At 37.8% G+C, this 19,995-nt stretch overlaps 1 protein-coding gene across 3 annotated transcripts in view; it reads right to left on the reverse strand.

Moving 5' to 3' along the window:
* The window catches only part of LOC145678532 (uncharacterized), a 537,693-nt gene extending 517,901 nt beyond the window's left edge, over positions 1-19,792 (reverse strand). For 2 of the 3 annotated variants that reach the window (XM_081748782.1, XM_081748780.1), the window contains exon 1: positions 19,521-19,791. In XM_081748782.1, coding sequence (XP_081604908.1) covers positions 19,521-19,620 — 100 coding nt within the window. In that variant the 5' untranslated portion in view covers positions 19,621-19,791. Of the gene's footprint in view, positions 1-19,520 lie in introns of all 3 variants that reach the window. The other variant, XM_081748781.1, reaches the window with a different exon arrangement.
* Positions 19,793-19,995: the final 203 nt, after the last annotated feature.

Below are 19,995 nucleotides of genomic sequence, written 5' to 3' on the forward strand. Positions count from 1 at the left end.
TTTCAAAACAGCAAAAAGCGACCAAAAGTTGACCCTAAAAAACTATATTTTTAGAACCTAGAGTTGATGGATAACGTTTTTATTTGAACTTGCCTTGTCCTATGCGTAACAGAAAAAAGTTGACTTGTCAACAAGATCCGGGCCCTGGTCATGAGTAATATACAAATAAAAAAAATAGGGTGCTGAATCTCATATCGTTTGTTGCGAGATGACAAAAATACGCAGTTAACTCAGTTTGTATTTATTGTTATTTGGATTCTCGTATTGGTAACACTCATATTCCTAACAGCTATGGATGTAGTAAAAGGGTGTCTCATAAAGAACTCAACTTTTGAGTGCATAATAAGATACAAATTTATTGACGAAATTAAGTAACTTACATATTTATGTTCTGTACATTTTGCAGTAGCGTTTACTGTTAATGCGTTTCCGGCGTCATTTTCAAAGAAGGATGGCCTAATTACAACACCCCACAGTCACAAGATGTGGATGTAATGACTTCTCTATAATTACTCGACGGTTTTCTCAAATTTAGACTCTCTGCATAACATTCACTACATTTATAATAAGTTCTCACTATCAGAATACGCTATTCCGTCGTGAAGCGCTTCACTCTTACCCGTACAGAAAACAGGTGACGATCATGCGCTATTCGGCGCGCATATTTTCGAAATACGCTCAGCCCTAGCCAGAAGGCATGTGAGCGGGTCACGTTTGGCAACATCGCACGGAAACAAATGAATGCTGAATTGCATTCTAACCCGTTGCTACTACTACTACTGCTACTTTTACTACTACTACTACTACTACTACTACTACTACTACTACTACTACTACTACTACTACTACTACTATTACTACTACTACTACTACTACTTCTTCTTCTTCTTTTGCTATGGATCTGTATAGTACAAGGGCAAACTTATTTTAATGAAAGAAGTATAATGAAAATTTTAAAAAAATAACCGTTAAATCACTTCTGGAATATTATTTTTAATCTTATTTTAACGAAAGAAGAGTTAAAATCTTTTTAAAAATAATAAAAGAAATTTCTTAGGCAGGGTTTGAACCTACGCCAAAAACGATTTTCATTAATAACATGTTGCGCTAGTTCACTGAATATTTATTGTACTCTGTCACTAATATTACATAGCAAAATTACATGGAGACAATATAGGCGTAATCTAGGACCGACCACTGGGAAGAGAGTCCAAGATGTGATTCTGAGCAAACTTACTCCGCTGTACGATGATAATGGTTATGCATAACAAGGAAAATGTTCACAAGCACAATTCATGGCCTCCCGGTCTTTCCCGACAGGTGGGACAGAGCTGCTTGCAAAAAACCACTGAAAGATTGTCTTTCAAGATCGACTGAAAAATATTTGCGGCGTTCCCGTTGTAGAAAATCGAAATATAAGCATTCATCATTCCACGGCATGGAATGATGAACATATAACAATGTGGTACCAACTAACCAGAGGACCGTATTATGTTTGGTTTTTGGGTAATACTGAAATGCAGGAAAGAATAGGAGATCGACTGTAAATAAAGAAACAGGTGTACGGCAGATCAAGCTCAACATACGAAGGAGGAGGTTCCAAATAATATCGGCACCTGAACATGACATGTAGCGATGAGATAGTGTGTCGGAGTGGCCACAATATTTGCAGGTGAGGGTTGTGGTACGTCCAATGCGCAGAAGTCGTTCTTGTGTGGCAGGCAGTTGATGAACTATGGTCGTCCATACCGCTTGTGTGTGCAAAGGGAGGACATTGGTTCTTAGATTTTGCCAAATATGGCGCCATTGTTTATTGGGGAACATATCCTGTACCCGGACTCTCACATCTACAAGTGACGCTCTCCACAATTGCTGGTATAAGGTTTGGTGAGTATATGTAGTAGGGGAAGCAAGCGCACCAGAATATGTCCATGCTTGAACAAGATTGGTGACATAGGTAGGACATAATTTGCCAAATCTGCAGAAAGGCGGATTCCTTGGTTGGGAGTATTCGGGCCAGAAACATTCGATCCACACCCGTGTATAGTCCATGTGGGGCTCAACGTCTTGATACGCATCTAGCATGTATAGAACTTGACTTTTAAGACGAATGTTTACGAGTCCAAGGCCCCCTTCGCTGCGAGGAAGATAAATAGTGTTGTGGCGGAGGCGGAAGTAGTAGCCCCGCCAAAGAAACCACATAAATACAGATTCAATTTGGCGAGCGTAAACAGAAGGGAGGGGAAAGATACGCGCGTAGTACCAAAGTTTAGCAGCAACATACTGGTTAAGATATTGGACCTTATGTATGATATGCAGACCTCGGAACCGTTGTAAGTATAGCAGCTGCTTAATCTGAAGAACTATAGGACGCCAGACAGCATCCATTTGTTTGCGTACATCGCTATGAAAAGTTATGCCGAGTACTGTTAAAACATCAACCGTGGGAATGTGAGAGCGTGAATCAGGTAAAGAGGGTAGGGAGAATCCGTGAAATGACAGGAGTTTGGTCTTGTGTTTATTGTATGCCAAGCCGGAGCACTGGGTGAACTCGTCAGTTATGCGGATGGCGGTGAGCATATCTTTGGGCGTAGTTCCTATTAAGGTTACGTCATCCGCAAATCCGAAGACGTGTAATTGATGGTATTCCGGTATACCGGGAGAGGTAATGTTAGCCAGAGCCCGGAGATAGGTATCTAGAACTATCACAAAGAGGCTCGTCGAGATGCTATCACCTTGCCGTAATCCGCGTTGCAGAGCAAATATGTCAGAAAGATGACCGTTGATCTGTACTCGACATTGGGCCGATTGGTATAGTTGTCTTATGACTTGTTGAAATGCAGGAGGAAATCCCCAAGCGTCTAAAGTTTGAAGAAGAAACCCGTGATCAACGCAGTCATATGCGGAAGAAAAATCTATGCCAAGGACCCCCGCTTTAATGCGCCGAGTTTGCACGTACGCTATAAAATCCCGTAACGAACGTAACACATAATAGATGTTATATTTGGGGTGGGTGGCTGCCTGATATGGACTAATATACTTTTGCAATATGGGTTTTAAACGTGCCGTCAGAATTTTGGTAAAAAGTTTCAAATCGGTAGGCAGTAAAGTGATGGGTCGGTACTCCTGTACAGTCTGGGAAGTGGCGGATTTCGGGATAAAGATTGTGATTCCGACGTTACCGCGGATGGGGCCTCCCTGTAAATATGTATTAAATAACTTGACTAGGGTATCGGAAAGAAAAGTCCAGTATTGTTTATAGAACGCGTACGGCAGACCTTCATATCCTGGCGCGCCCTTTCCTTTTGTTGCCTGGAGGGCCATCCATATTTCCTGAGAAGTTATGGGGCGCATGAGATCACGACCCTCTTCCTCCGTAATCAGTTTGGGAATAATCGACAAAAACTGAGTTGTAACATTGGTGTCAGAAGGTCGGGGTTGTACTAATTTATGGTAATGCTCACGGAAAACATTTAGGATCTGAATCGAATCACTAGTCATATCACCATTCGGGAGTCGGAAAGCTACTATTGTAGCCTGTTTCCGCCGGTGCAATAGACGTGCAACGTCGTAAATAGTGACAGTTTCCTGGGCAAGCCTATAATATGTGGTCTCATTAATAAAAGAAGGCATGAGTGTGGGAGCCTGGAGATTTTGGAGTCGTAGTTTGAGCTGTTGCACTGTGCGTTTATTCTGTAGTGAGGGGGCCGCACACCATGCCTGACGCAATGCTTCATAGAGGAATTCAAACATCAACTGCCGATCGTGTCGTGTTTCGTGTCCTTTACCTTGGAAGAACCGAGCGATCTTAGGTTTAAGAAATGTCGTCCACCAAGAGGCGAGATCTGGAAAATATTGTTGCATCCTTTCCCAATAGGAATATTGTTGTTCCAGTTCCTCCCGATAACCGTCGTGGTGAAGTAATGATGTATTTAACTTCCAGTATCCTCGCCTGCTAAGGGCTGGCAAGGGTTGATCTGTTTTTATGTGGAGCTTGATCGCTGCATGATCGCTGAAAGATGGTATAATAGTCTGTACGTCAATAATAGTGTGAAATAAGTCAGGAGTGACGTATATTTTGTCAATCCTACTTTTCGAATGTGAAGTACAATGGGTATAGGTCCTCGGTGAATTGGAAACAATGACTACATCCCGTAAGTGATAAGCCCGCAAAAATTCCAAAAATGCGGGACAAGGGGGGGTGGGCGGAATTGAATCTGCACTGGTTTCAGTGGTATTCCAATCAGCCATGATTACCATACGAGAAATATTAGGAGGCAGGAATTGTGGCAAACTTTGGCCATAAAATTCAGCCCGTTCCTTCTTAGCTGTATAGCCAGAAGGAGCATATAGTCCGACGACCAGGTGCCCCTGTATGACACAATGAATAATACGTCCGTCAGGGGAGAGAGTAAGATTGGTATGCCCCAATCCTTTTCTGATAAACATCCCTACTCCAGTGGTGGGTCCTAAATTAGCAAACACATCATAGTCCATCATATTGTGAAATGAATCATGTATAAGTTCTTGCACACAAACTACATCCGGTTTATGACATACGAGAAATTGGTTTAAATATGCTTTTTTATCGTCACTACTTGCGCGATTTAAATTTATCGTGAGAAAGGATAAAGAGTTTATCACAGTCATATAGAGGAAAATTTCGTAGTATAACACTTCTGTGCAATGTCGATATCTACGTAAGTTTATGCTACTCAAAGTTAATATGAGTCTTAAAACTAAGAAGTGAAGCAAAAAATAACTTACAAAATCCATGATAGATGTTTATGAATATAAGTGCTGCAGGGGAAATTATAACCATACGGCAATGGTAGATTTAAACACAACTAACACTCAAGGATTTCCTGTTTGTATACGTGATAAATACCGCTGTTCCACTCTGCACTCTTGCACTATTAGAATCGGAGGGCACTTGTGTTGTACACACGTGACGTAGAGAAAAAAAAACAAACCAACGGAGGCACACACCACACTACTTGGGGTGAATTCGTATCCATTGACCTTGAAGACCAATACCTTATGTATCTGTTTCAAACACCTGCTGTGGGCGAGTCCGTGGGTCTCGATCGCAAGACAGAGAGACTTGGCTGCCTTCCAAGTGAGAATTCAGTTCTTCCTTCCGGGATAATTTGCGTCTTTTTTGTTTAGAAATAACATCGCTAAATTTAATTCCTTGTGTCTCATGCTGGAGAAACTCGCTTTCAAAGGGTTCAAGATGCTCTTCCTGTGTCTCTTTCGGGATCTCACTATCCTCAACTGGTGAGGGATGTGGTTCAACCTCCATGTTGTGTGAGGTGATATGCTGCTCTACTCGTATGCCGGAGGCCTCCGATGTAGGCGATAAAGGCACTCGTTTACTGGGAAGTTGGGTATCGTCCTTTGCTTTCTCAAGAGACGTTATTGTAAGTGCAGGGAACTCCTTTGGGTCCGGAACCGAGGGTCGATGCTCAAGATCATCTTCTTGGTTACCAGATTTCGTAGAAATGACAGGTGGGGCTAATTTGTAGGATGTCTTAGGAGTCACTTTTCCGAGTTCTGTCATGCGAGGAATTGACGGAGAAGTGGTCGGGATTACACTCGTTGCCCCTCGGGGTTGAGCCCCCCGTTTCAGTACACAGTTCGCTACGGTATGCATAGAGCTTTGGCATCGGAAACATGTAATCGGTTGTCCACTGTATGATACTCCTACTTTATAACCATGGACTAGAAGTCGGGATGGCACATGAGATGTCAGTTTAATATGTACATGGCGAGTTCCAGTTTTAATACCAGGGGGATAAGGAGGGGCCCATTCCTGATCTTCTATTTTAATCACTGAACCATATGCACTAAGAGCCTCACTCAATAAGTTGTTCGGTGCCTCGATAGGATACTCAAACACACGAAGGAGGGTAGTCGGATCTGCTGCGGAAATAATTCGAACAAAACTCACTTCCTTATTTGAATGAGTGAATGGTACCTCACTAGGGGCATGAGCTGCAAAGTCATCGTATTCCTGTTGCGTTTTGAATTTTAGAAAAATACAAAAATTTTCACTATTTAACTGCATGGCACTGATGTGATCAAAAATACCTGGGAAAGTGGAGTTCATCCAATGGTAGATTTCCAAGGGAACTGGTCGAACTGCACGGAACTTCTTGTCAAATTCTAGTTTAAATTGAAGATCTTTTTTATATTCCATATTCACGTTTGCACTGATACACCGACACTACGCCGAAACGGCAATAATTGAGAGTACGGAGTATAACTCCTACTTCAGTAGTTTTGCTTTGATATAGTAATCAGAGCTATGAAATACACTTAACGTATATATGGTCTACGATACTATAGGCTATAGTACACTGTGGAAGCACCAGAGCACCCGTGTTGACTCGACGGCGGCTTGATGCGAACTGACCACTCGGCTATGGTAACAACTAGTGACTCAGCTACGAGGGCCGACAGAATCAGCGTTCACTTTGTGCTATATGTAGGTGATGTGATGTCACAACAGGATCGCAGACGTCATTTATTTTTCCTACAATGTTGCCAAACGAAACCCGTTCACAATGCCTTATGGCTAGAGTTCAATGTATTTTTGTTTGTTTGTAGAAGCGTCACATAAGTGGCGCAAAAGAACGTTGCCACTGTCTTCAAAAAGACTTATCGGCAATTTACATTCAGTGTATTTCGAAAATACGCATTCGGCGCTCCGTGACTACTAACCACAAAGGCAACAAATGAAAATCGTGTAATGTTCAGTGCTGCCAACTTACTAGAACAGCAATTTCAAAAGGTATTTCAAAAGTTGCGTTGTTTATGGGATACTCTTTACTTGTATAACTTTTGTTTGTGTGGAAACAAGTCATGTTAGGGAGAAAATGTCGTAACACAGTCCATCGATTTCTAGTTATGGACTGAGAAGCAGAATAAACTTTGGTAAAGACAGTAGAGAGGATCACGCGAAATATATGTACGTAATATCGATAGGCACCTAGAAATCACTGTTACCCTTAAAGATTTTGACTGATTGAATTTACTAACGAATTCGGATGAGATAATGGTTCTTACTATTTAGAAAATATTGCAAAAAAAAAAACAGATTTTAAAACTTTGTTTATATATTCCATATGTATGAGATATGGGCTATAGTCACCGTTATCCGTTAATATATTAACGTTATAGCACTGTTAAGACACTCCACCGAGGTAGCTACTGTAGCTTTCTGTTGCAAGAAACAGAGTATAAAAATTTCTTACATGTATTGAACATGATCTATAAATACCCACCGTTAAAGTCATAGTGATCCGGAAATATATCAACGAATTCCCTCCATTAACGAAGTCAGTCGAGATAATCGGTCTAGCTGTTTATTGCGAAAATTCGATACACGTATGGGATATAGACTACAGATAGCCACTGTTTAAGTTTCCGTTATCCATTAACATGTTAACGGATTAACTCCACTAACAAATTCGGTCTAGACAATCGCTCTAGCTGCAGAAAAAGAATTCAAAAAATTAATTACATGCCTGGGATATGGGGTATGGATAGTCACAATTAATGTCGTCATTATCCGTTAATATGTTAATGAATTTACTTTATTAACGAACTCTGTCAGGGTAATTGCTAAAGCTTTCTGTTGTAAAAGAATATAATTTAAAATCGGCTACATATAGGGAATATGAGCTATAGATAGCCTCAGTTAAAGTCATCGTTAACCATTAACAAACTCAGCTGAGGTAATTACTCTAGCTACCTATTGTAAAGAAAAACAGAATCCAACACACCTCTTACATGTATTGGATATGGGCTATAAATAGCCACCATTAGTGTCGCCATTATCCGTTAATATATGAAAGCATTGACTCCATTAACGAATTCAGTTGAAACAATCACTGTAACTATCTATTGCATTAACCAGAGTACAAAAATTCGCTTGGATGTATGAGATATTGACTATGGATTGACGACGATAAATTTGATGTTATCTATTAACATGTTAACAAATTGACTCCACTAACTAATTCGGCCAAGATAAATATATTGCAGAGAGAGAAAGCAATTTAAAAAATCGTACCCGTTCAAGAGTTATGCGGAGTAACGGACGGCTCAGGTACTAGCAAGGTACCCGTAATCCTAATAGGTCTCACTACGTGATCCTAATAACATGTTTACGGATAGATGTGATTATTTGTTAGAGTTTTACATTCCTCGCTGAAAGAAGCATGAAAATGGATGTACGTATAAATTTTTCCACGTGTATATACAAGCATATCATACTATGAAAACAAGTGTCAATAACTGTCAAATGTCGATTACTAGTAACTAGGCACGTAGGCAGAAATTTATTTCGGGAGGGGTCCAAATTCAAAATGAATATAAATTATATTAACATTTATAAAAATCACCCCTAAAATTCGTAAAATTATACTAAATTTACAGAAAAGTCGCGATTTCGGTGTACGTTCGGACCTTCAGGGCTCACCCCTTCTCTACGTCCCTGCTAGCAACATACTTTTGTTTACAAATTTTCTATTGCAAATGAAAAATAGCTTTAAAAGTACGCTTCTAGTTAGTTTGCTAACCTGTTGATTTTATTGTAACCTCCTGATCATCACATTGATGTTTGCACCGAATAGTTCATGATGTTTCCTCTATTGGAGCTACAAGTGAGTAGAGCGTAGATAATTATTTATTAATGTCTGTTTCAAGCATTTTGCCCCTGATCGAAACGAGCACTCTAGAATTCTATATACCTATGTTGCAAAAACTGCCTATTAATTGTACTGCAGAAGGAAAAACTTACAGCTGAATAAAAAGTTAAGTAAATAAACAATACGTTTGTTGTTCTCCGTTAAACATATGCTTTTCGTTATGAACTTTAACTTAAAAAAATAGGAAGTTTTATGTCCTGTATTAACGATTTTATGAAATGAGTTAATACTTCTGCTAAAACCTTGAGTTGTTTAGAACACTTTCTTACGTGATATTGCTTATTCAAGCGTATTATATGCTAAATGAACCATTTCACTGTATATTAATATTCAATGATAATAGGATAACCAGATTTTGTAGAGAGAAAAAAAGGAAAGATTTTAGTGATATGTAATATTCAAAATTTACAATATATATATTCATATAGTAAAGTAGAGCAATTTTAATTAGACTGGAATATTCTCATTTTTAAAAAAAGTGCAATACATAAAACAAAAGAGGCACATATTACATTAATCTTAGTTGCGCTTTTAATTATACTTTCATTATTGTTCAGTTACATCGTTGCCTTGACAGTATGTAGGAAATTATTTCGCCTATGTTTTTGCTCGCATTAACTTATAAAATACATTATAAAAGTGTTCAAGACTACCATTTCTTTGATTTATTAACAAAAGAATAGAAATGGTTTTACGAGGAAAATAAAAACGTATAACGTAAAATATGCCAGAAAACATACACAAAATTTACGGCAAAAATAAGTTCTGGAACCCCTTAGTCATAGCCCTAGATCTTCTATATAAATATGAGTAATACAGAAACACCTATATAGGAAATTTCTAATAGAGTAAATCAATTTATTCTATAATATCTAATGCGTGAGAGAGGGAGTCAAATATGTGTTCCTAGGCTTGATACTTCTCAGCGCAGGCGTTAATTCGGGACTGACCACTATTGGCAGTAATGTGTACCATATGACTGGGAAGAATATCATTCTTATAAGTTCTGTTTTTTACGTGGTATTGAAAAATAGATTAAATTTGCTACCAAATAGAATGAAGCATTGAACTTCCTTTCGGTACAGTCCATAAAAGTCTTATGACCGTTCAAATAGTGCTTGTTCAACTGGTCAGTCCATCACCTTCCAGGTGCCAGTATTTCTGGCCATCTGAACCAGAGTTTGATACTTCTTAATGCAGATAGCTCCCCAATTGCCTCATGATTCTAAATATCAACACCGGATAATTTTTGTGCTCCCACCAGGAGTAAGGGACCTGCATACCGAAATTGCATGCTTTAACAATTCGGCTAACCAGGAACTCAGTAATGTAATGCATATGAATATACGGTCAAAGCGTAGTTCCTGTCACGACAACAGGGCGCGTCCTCATGTTGCTGATCGAGGAGAAGGCCTCTAGATATAGATGTTAGCTGCGAATATATTGAATAAGCAGTCGCAGACAGACAGCAAGGGATGGTCCTTCCGCTTGGGAGTTTGGCGTGAGGCTAATAACTTTATGTTGTAAAAACAGGCACTTGTTTACTAGTTCGGAAACATTCACAGAAGCCTCGGATCAGGACTGATAACTTGGCACGACCTTAGCAAAGTAAAATGGACTTGAGATTTGGAACATGGCATATAAGAAGTTTTTATAGGAAACGTGTTAAAATCCATAACGAGTGAGTTAGAGAAATATAGGATGGATCTAGTAAGAGTTCAGAAAGTTAGGTTGTAAGGAAAGAGAGCAGTCAAGTTCGGAAAGTTCACGTTCTTTTACGGGAGAGGAAATAAAAAAAACACCAACTAGGAATAGGACTTTCCGTTCACAAACAAATAATATCAGCAAGTATAAGGCTTGAATTTGTTAACGATAGACTTTCTTTTATTACTCTTAAGGATTGGTGAGTGACATTATTGTTTTAAATGTACATGCAAACAGAAGATGATGACGATATAAAAGACAGCTTTTACGAAGAAGTTGAAAGGGTGTTTGATCAGTTTTTTTTTATTAGTGCAGATTTATTAGTACGAAAAAAAAAATGTAAAGGGAAAAAAGTTGCTAGAAATGATAGGTTTTCATTTTAAAGTATTGGAATGACTAAAAATCTGACCAGCAATTTTGGCTCTCCAATGGTAATTGAAAAGCAACATTACCAGCCATAGTGTTACAATAGAAGCATTAGTTCAAGTAATAGTTGAATGGAAAGCAAGCAAAAGTTATGCCGCAGAAAAGAAACAAGAATATTACATATCTCGGTTGCAACCATTAGTATCATGAGTGCATGAGTTGGCGTGGTTAGGGAAATGAAATTCGTGACAATACGAAAATTAGTTCGAAAAAAAGTATCCATGACGTCGTTAAAAAGCAATGCAACTATTGATTGCTACCTATTACTACAACTCTTACATCCTCTTGCTACGTACTACTACTAATCACTCAGAGGTAAAAGTGGATTTGAAAAGATAGTGGCATGACGTCACCCTGTTCCCCTGCCTATCTTTACCCATTGTGGTTTTTTAGAAACTGGGGGGACGCCGTACAAAATTTTCGAAGTGGGGGGACGGCGCACCCCCGCGTTACTTCTCACTTTTACCCCTGCTTTAATTAATGGTAACATTAAAAGTCTCGTATCTTTACTATGGGTATTACACGTAGTTGAATGTCGACATGTAAGAAATAATGTACTGACGTCTAAAATGTGTATTTCTGGAATCGAATCGCAAAAGATCTTTCCGTCATGAGTTTGTTTTGTTTATTAGCGGTCCCTACAGGACGTTATTGTTATTGTCCTGTCTGTCTGTCACAACTCCTTTATCTCGAGGACAGTTATAGATAGAAACGTGCGATTTTCGACACTTTATTCCGCATCGAAAAGTATGCTTATCAGCCAAATTTTAGATCACTGATCCTAAGGAGTCACTTCCGGTCAAGGGTCAAAAATGTCGTTTGTTAAAAATCTCTGTAAGGACTGCGTGAGTTTGTATCCTGTATATATTCAAACTATATTAGCTTGTCATATCTTTACCATTGCAACATGCTCAAGAATAAAAATGTTATCATTGGCCTCGGTGACAAAGGCACTAGAGCTTCTTGCTGTAACGGAGGGGATCCGATTCTGTGTCTCTGTCCGAGCAGATTAGAGAGAGGCGTGCAAGAAAACAGATGATCAGTTTGTTGAAACTACAAAATGCAACTCTTTTGAAATAAAGCAGCTGACGAGTTGGATAATATTAATGTTAAAGTTCAGGATATAAAATAAGCATCTAAAGGGTATTCTGAATTCCGAACAAATAATAGCCTTTTACGAATCTCTCTCTGTTTGTATATGTTGATAAACAGACTAATAAATATATGAGCAACAAACGTATTGGCTTTTCATGATTCATCTATCGTAAACATGCTAATATATAGATGTATAAATCTTAATACGTTATTGCTATATAATTAGTGCACGTGTTTTTGTTGTGATAGACATGAATGTGATTCGCGATAGAAGTTCATGTAGTTGAGATTCAACGTCTCATATAGGGATGTTCTCGGTGCTAAAAGAGATATTGAACTCCAAATTAATCAAGGAACCTGACCCGATTTAGAGCTAACAACAAATGCTGATAATACAAATGTCAATGCAATGTGGAAAATGGAAATGTCATGAGGAATATTGAAACGTCATTTCCATTTACAATAGACTATTATTATTCTACCTATTAGCAGAAAAGTGCAAGTATGAAACTAATGGTAAATGTTCAAAAAGTATATTTGTATGAAATGAAATGCTTCGGAAATACGTTTGCGTATCAGCTTTTTTGTTCTTTTTTGAATGAATGAAAAAGATGGAAACAATAATTAAAAATGGAAAATGAATCAGAAATTTTACGTCGTCCGTTGTTTAGCGTTTTAGGCTAAGAGACGGATGATTAATGAGAGTGAATGATTATGAAAGAGGACATGGAATAATCCCGAGGAAACATGAACACAGTGTTATGCACCAAAAACTTACAAAGTACAAGATCAAACCATGGAACTCCCGCATTAGAAATGAGCACTAAACTAGTTTTTTTTTAAAAAAAAAAAAAACTTTTTCAACCCTTCCTTATTTTACACTTATGAATTTCTGCCGTAGTCAAGAATGAGACAAACACAGAAATATCGAGTACAGTTGGGGACAACGTGGCCCAATGATAAACAGCTGTACTGATTTGAACGGTCCGGTGTGGCCCTGCGTAGCGTAGTCGCTAACGCTCTCATCTTTACTGGTTCGATTCCCGGTGGTGACACTCGTTCGAAAATGAAGAAGTCTTTCCAGGCCAGCAATGCTGACTGAGGTTTACCTGGATATTCCTCATTTACACAAGGAATCAAGCCGGTGTCTCCGAACGCCGTGTGTGGAAGGCGCCTATGCTAATGATATAGTAATGAGAGAGTTTTTAAAGATATTAGAATTTAGGTATCTATATATTAGTTTGTTGACAATGAATAATGAAAAATATATTTTTGTTGTTTTCGTATTTGTTTTTATGTATTTCAGTAGGTATATGCAAACAGAGCTTGATAAATGACTATCATTTATGTAACATTTACGATAACCCTTACATGATTATTTTATAACCTAAACTTCATCATTAACAAATTCCAAATCGTTAAGTGTTTTACTTCAAAGAACTGGTTGCATTCTGTAAATTTCATGAACGTCCAGTGTCTACCGTTTTGCAGCGCGTTCTAGTTGTTTGCTCGAACAGAGTCACAGGTAACAATCACGATCGCAACATAGGATAGGCCTTTCCAAGCCCGCTTCTTGAATTCAGAACAGAGGGGTCTAGGTCATATTTGGTAGGATATACTTTGCACCTTGCAATCAAACATATATATACCAAATAACAACTCAAAGTTTCCGAGAGGCTCAATGTGGTCGCAGAGTGACTGCGACCCTCTAGCTACAGTCTTGGGTCTTTGACCAGTTTCTTCTATTGTATACATCTCTCGCTTGAATGTATGGCAGAAAGCTTGGTTCCATAATTTACAGCTGTGATGGCCAGTTTCTAACGCACTGCGGGCCAGAACAAAATATGAATAAAACTTGGGGGCTATTTTCCAGATTTCTTCCCCTCGTCTGAGGCCAAAGTTTGCAGAATGTGCGTAAGTTTTTCATTTTATGACTGTTGTATTCTCCATAACCTGCTCCTTGTTTCACGTGCCTACGCCAATTAGAGGCTAAGGTGCGAATGTTTGAAAGTTACTATATGAAATTTGCATTTTTCTAAAATAATAATAATAATAATAATAATAATAATAATAATAATAATAATAATAATAATAATAATAATAATAATAATAATAATAATAATAATAATCGTCCCGCTAAGAATGGACTTTAGATTTGCAGAAAGGAATTTAGACTTGAGTTTAGTGTTCCTTTCGGTAGTGAGGCTATATGAGACGTGGAATCCAAACTACATGAGTTTCCGCTGTGGATTGAATCCGGGTCATCCGCGCTAAAGACGTGTACGCTATTCACATAGCCATGAGGGTGCTCCCTTGTAGAATGGTTTTGGTAATCAAAAGGTTACAAAAATATTTTCACTCTTAAAAATCGAATTTCGATTCAGATATATATATGATGATTATTCAGGTAAGGGAACAAACCATACATTATTCATTTATATTCTCCTCTGTTTCTTCCTATCTCTACTGTTTAATATGCTCTAATCTCACCCTGGGGCGCGGTGGCTCAGTGGTAGAGCGTTCACCTCTGGTGCTTGGGGTCCCGGGTTCGATCCCAGCCCCCGCCAAGTGAACTTTGTGGTGGACAAACATCGTGCTCGTGGGTTTTCTCGGGGTTCTCCCGTTTCCTCCCACTTTCTTCATTCCACCATTTCACTCATCTCTCATCATCACCGTCTCCTTTAGCCTAACCGGCATAAACGTGGGACGTAAAACTTAAAGATTTCATTTCATTTTCTAATCTCACCCTAATGTTAATTATTACAATCATACCTATGTTCCAGAAAACATTAGTAGATCTATCACATGCATGTAATAACTTCGTACTAGTATTCAGGAAAAAATATCTTAGAAAAGTTCAATCCCACGAAAGTTTAAAGTATGTTCAAATATTTGTTCCATGGTGAATATTTCAAATATCATTATACTTCGGATACATCGGAACAATTCCCCACCCTCGCCTTAAAAAAAAAAATAAGTAATCGTGGCGTCAGCGTTAACTGTATGGCAAATGTAAGTAGCAACTGAAATCATATATCAATAAAGACAATGCTTCGTTTTAGCGGTACTCTACACCGTATCCCTTCTAACATAGATTCTCTCTCTTTTTTAAAAAATAAATGTCATTTAGATGAATGAAATAACTCACTTGCTGTTCGAAGTCAATTAACTTGTTATTGCTTTCTGATATTAGTAAAATATGAATTTTGACTACATATAACATAAATCGTACTAGTCAATATCAACATTATTACAGAATACTTCCTTTGTAACAATGTGAACATTTATACAGCCGACCCTTTGCTTCTCGTTAAAAAATAAACTTTATATACTGAAACTATTAATATCATTGGTGTCGCTTAGAGAGGCTTCCATCGACTTAATCCTATTTGAAACTCAGTGTCAACAGATAACTATAGCACAAATTCCCAGTGAGTGTCTTTACTAAGTAACAAATCACTGTTTTTTTTTTTTTTTTTTTTTTTTTTTCGCGGTTTGGTTCATCATGCGTCTTTACTAGCGAGACATCAAACCTTTTCCTCAACTGCTTTCAATGTGCTGCAAATGAAATCGGCCTCTCTTTGTATGTCCTCTGCCTCAAGTGGGCTGCCCCATAATGCTGTCAATTAGCGGCCAGCCTAATATGATGTAGATTGCCCAATTTATTTTTCGTTTCTCCCCTCATACCTCATTATTAATATTTCTTAGTATAAAATTACACTCTAAGTATATCCGTTTGAAAGAATGATGAGATGAATGATAAGCGATGGAATGACGGAAGTGAAAGGAAATGAGAGAAGGCCAAGAAAACCTACGCACACGGTGTTTGTCCACCACAAAGCCCACTTAAAGGAAGATAAGATCGAAGGAGGGAGTCCATGCGCCAAAGGTGAGCGCTCTAGTGTTGAGTCACCTCGGCTAATGTAATAAATCACATAAAATAAAAGAACTAATCACTTTGACAGTAAAGCTTACGCCGGCTGTCAAATGGTGCATTTTTTAAGAATGATAGGTTGTTAGTGCATCTCCTTCTAATTAATTCTCTTTGAGTTTGAAGACGACGAAAGAATTACAAGAGCTTCCCGATTGACTTATGATGCCAGATCAATGCCCAAAAAATCCCCTACTCTTACTAGGGATCGAACCTGTAATCTCAAGTATCGAAAGTATGTGAGCTAATGTTGAACTACAAGAGAACAATAAATAATATTTCAAAGAAAAATAGAAAAAAAATAAAGAACAATTTTCTCTTCTATCGTGAAAACTATAGTAAAGAATTTATAAGGACCGAGGAATAAAACAATACATATAAAGATTTTGTATACTTTTTTTTAAATTCTTTACAAAAGATTGTAAACACTTTTGATCCCAATCCACTCTTAAGATTTAATATTAAAATACGAAGATCGTATTAATCGGTATCGTTAATGAAACTCGAATTTACGAAATGACCTTGATCCTTACATAGCACCTCACAAATGAAGAGAACGTTTGTGACATACAGTATTTAAGAGATTCTTGAAATATTGAATAAGGAAACTAAATTGAAATCAATACGTATATCATAAATATTACCTGTGAATGATTTACTTTTTTAAGAAAAGAAATACAGCTTGCAAAAATCCTAAATGGGCGAGGAATTTCTTGTCACAACAATTTGGTACAGACAGATTATTAGATTATGTTCAACTATTCTACATATACTGGTATATTGAAGATCTTTCCTCCACCACTTCGAAAGGATTTCGCATCCTCGAAAATCGTCTGTATAATGTTTAATGATAGATGTGTATTTCTCCAAGTTTAGCGCCCGTGTTCAACATCGGGGCTATATGAGTAGGATTAGGATTCAGATTTCTTGACTTTCGGCATCTATGGCTATGTTAACCCGTCACATATGAGGAATGACGTCCCTCGGCGATCACACTATCCGAGGAAAGGGAAGTAAGTGGCCTGGGACCTGCATGTTAGGTACCATCCCGGCATTTGTTTAGTGTGAATGAAGAAAACCCAGGAATACTTCACTCAGGACGAATGGCCTGAAAAAGTGTTTACACTTTTTCGATCGAGTGTCCCCACCGGGCGGGGCTACGTGCGAGTTGGACCTACCGTTTAAGGTGGATTCAGAACCACCATAGTGCTTTCAAATTTTAATTCTTTCCCATCTAGAATCGAACCCGAGATCTCTGCACCGAATATGCACGTACTAGCCACAAGATCAGCCCGGGATGGTGTCTTATGATAGAAATGAATTCGATCACATATATTTAGTGGCATTTTATAAATTACACATTTCATACTATTATTTCAATAGTACTATTTGTTTGTAATTCTGTCTTGTACAGGGGCTGCTCTTATAGGCGAGATATTGTTGCAGGAAAAGACTTGTTTTCAGTAAAGTGATTTCGAAGCGTGGTATTTACATGCACCACGTTCGATTTGGAGTGTGGTTCGAAGCCCATGAAAATGATATCTTCGTTCTTTATAGTCTCATCTCCGTATTGCCAAAAATCATAAAGCAAGGATTAATCTATGAGTCTCGTAGTAAGCTGCTACCTAGCTTTCCGCATTGATGGACTTGTGTTCTGTTATCGGTAGGGGTGTAATATCCTTATTTTCCGGCATTCATACATCTTCAGCAGAATGCTTTTGGAGGAAGTTGCGTAGCATTTTGTCGGCAAGAATCCATCAAACACTGCAGGTGTCACTTTTCCCTTATATTCAAACATGAACTGTCACTATTGCGTTCACTCATTTATCTTATCCTTCAACAAACGACGCTGTCTTGATTTAAATCAAATTCAATGAAGTCATAATCCTACTGGACATAAATAAAATGTAACTTTTCATTGTTTTAATAATATGTATTTACCTTAAGTCACCAGCATAGTTATATAGAACGAGACCCACGGTTTAAAATACGATCTGAACCATTCATGTTCTAACTTCGGGTGTCGAAACCGGGATCTCGTGGTCTTAGCCACTAGATCATTAAGAAGGGATAACATATAATACGTGTTTCCATTTATGAAAGTAAACGTTATATGACCTTAGGGAAATAATAGGAGCATCATGGCATTTATTGAATATATTAACGTTGAAAAGCATATACATGTGACTACTTCTCTGATATTCATTAAATTTAATGGATATAAAATATTTTTTCTTTTTCTTTTTTTCATCCTCTTTCCTTTTCTTCTTGTTCTGTATCAATTTCATTTAATTCAGTCACTCCTATTAAATGCTACAGACAAAATGTTCCAAGACAATAACTGCAGCATTTCTGATTATTTGGCAATTTTCTGAAGTATAATGATCAATACTATAGGCTACATGAGACGTTCACCTATAATTTAGTGTTTTTGTCAGATGCCTATGTGTGAACTCAATCGTAAATCAATAGGCACTCATTTGTTAAGAGGCATCAGTATTCAATTCCATGTGAATTTATATGTGATTCCTCCAAATTAAGTTATAGATCTATGACTTAAATAGCCTTGGTTCTAAAAAACGTGACGTAAAATCCAAACAAACAAACTACATACGACTCACTGAGGATCGAACCTTATACCATGCGCGGGAACTCGCTTACTAAGATTTTTTTTTATTATCTCCTAGAATATGCCACTCTGACTTAAGCTTATTTTTTTATTTTTGATTCATCGAACAAACTCTAAAGCTATGCCTTATTTGCGTGAATTGTGCCCTTAAAAAAAGATATTCTACTTTATTTATTTATTTATTTTTTTTTTAAATAGAAGAGTACCCTCTCCTCCATTCGGGAGAAGCAAGGTAGCCCATAGGCGATGTGAAAGTAGGTCTCTATATTTTCGGCTTCGGCAAGTACTGGGGATGATGTAGTTCCGAATGTCTTTACACTCCCCTCCTCACGTTTTCAACGTAGATGTTCTTGAAACAAAAAGGATTTGACGGTATTTTAGGCTATTCAGAAGAATTAATTTACACAAGCAGGGTAAACCCATGAGACGCTTTGAAATAATGATGGAACGGAAAATAATACCCACACCCAGCGAGAATCGAACCCGGGCAGTTCGACTTGCAGTAGGTGTCCTATCGACTATGTTGCTGCGACTCTGATGTTCTACTCTACGGAATACATGGATTAAATATTAAAGAAACGGATTTAATCATGACAAACACAAAAATGGATAAATTATATATTTTACTGCATAAAAAATAGTCTTTATTGTTAGAATTTTCCAACACCATTATCTATAATTAATAAAAGATTCCCTGAAATTTTGGATTTCACGCGGGTGTATTTTGAACGCATTCTTTGTGCTTAAGTTGCCCAGCTTAGTAAGCATACGTGATTTTGCCGCAGCGGAATTTTGCGCAGTTTCAAAAAGTTGACGAACTTCCCGCTAAAGATGATCTCTGAAACAGTGGCATTAAGTTTGAAAACATAAATTTATCTTATTTATCTAGTAAGAATAAGTGACGTGCGTGTAATAAAGCGTGAGAAATGCGAAAGAAAGAACAAAAAATAAGTGACATTATTGAAAAATATGTGTTTTTTTTAAAAAAATGAGAGAATTCCAATGTTGCCAAACTTACCACGCGGGGTGGTGGCGAGTTCCGTTGTACTATCATCACCAATGATTGTACCCCATGTGAATGCAAGCACCACTAACCCCACAGTTGCAGACGATGTCATATTCCCTGCAACTTGGCCCCCTCACGAATTTCTTTTTGGTTTTAATGTTTATGTTTTTAATGGTATTCCCCTTAGACTCAAAAAGGATCACATCACTACTAACAACAACTGACGCGCGAATCCCGCAAATACACACTAACGAATGATAGTGATGACTTTTTACTCCATTTGACCACTACGCGGCAGCACTGTTACCATTGCTTTGGTTAAAACAGCGCAGGATCAATAAAATGCCTAGCACACACACTGCGGAATAACTGAGAGAAAAGTTGTCCTAAGTAGCCAACCACTTCTTCAGTTGATATCCCGTGGCACGTGCGCAAAATGAGAATAATAATAACAATAATATTATCCAAATTATCTAATATTATGTAA

The sequence above is a fragment of the Thermobia domestica genome, chromosome 2 (assembly GCF_964235325.1).
Source record: "Thermobia domestica chromosome 2, izTheDome1.hap1.1, whole genome shotgun sequence".
Taxonomy (NCBI): domain Eukaryota; kingdom Metazoa; phylum Arthropoda; class Insecta; order Zygentoma; family Lepismatidae; genus Thermobia; species Thermobia domestica.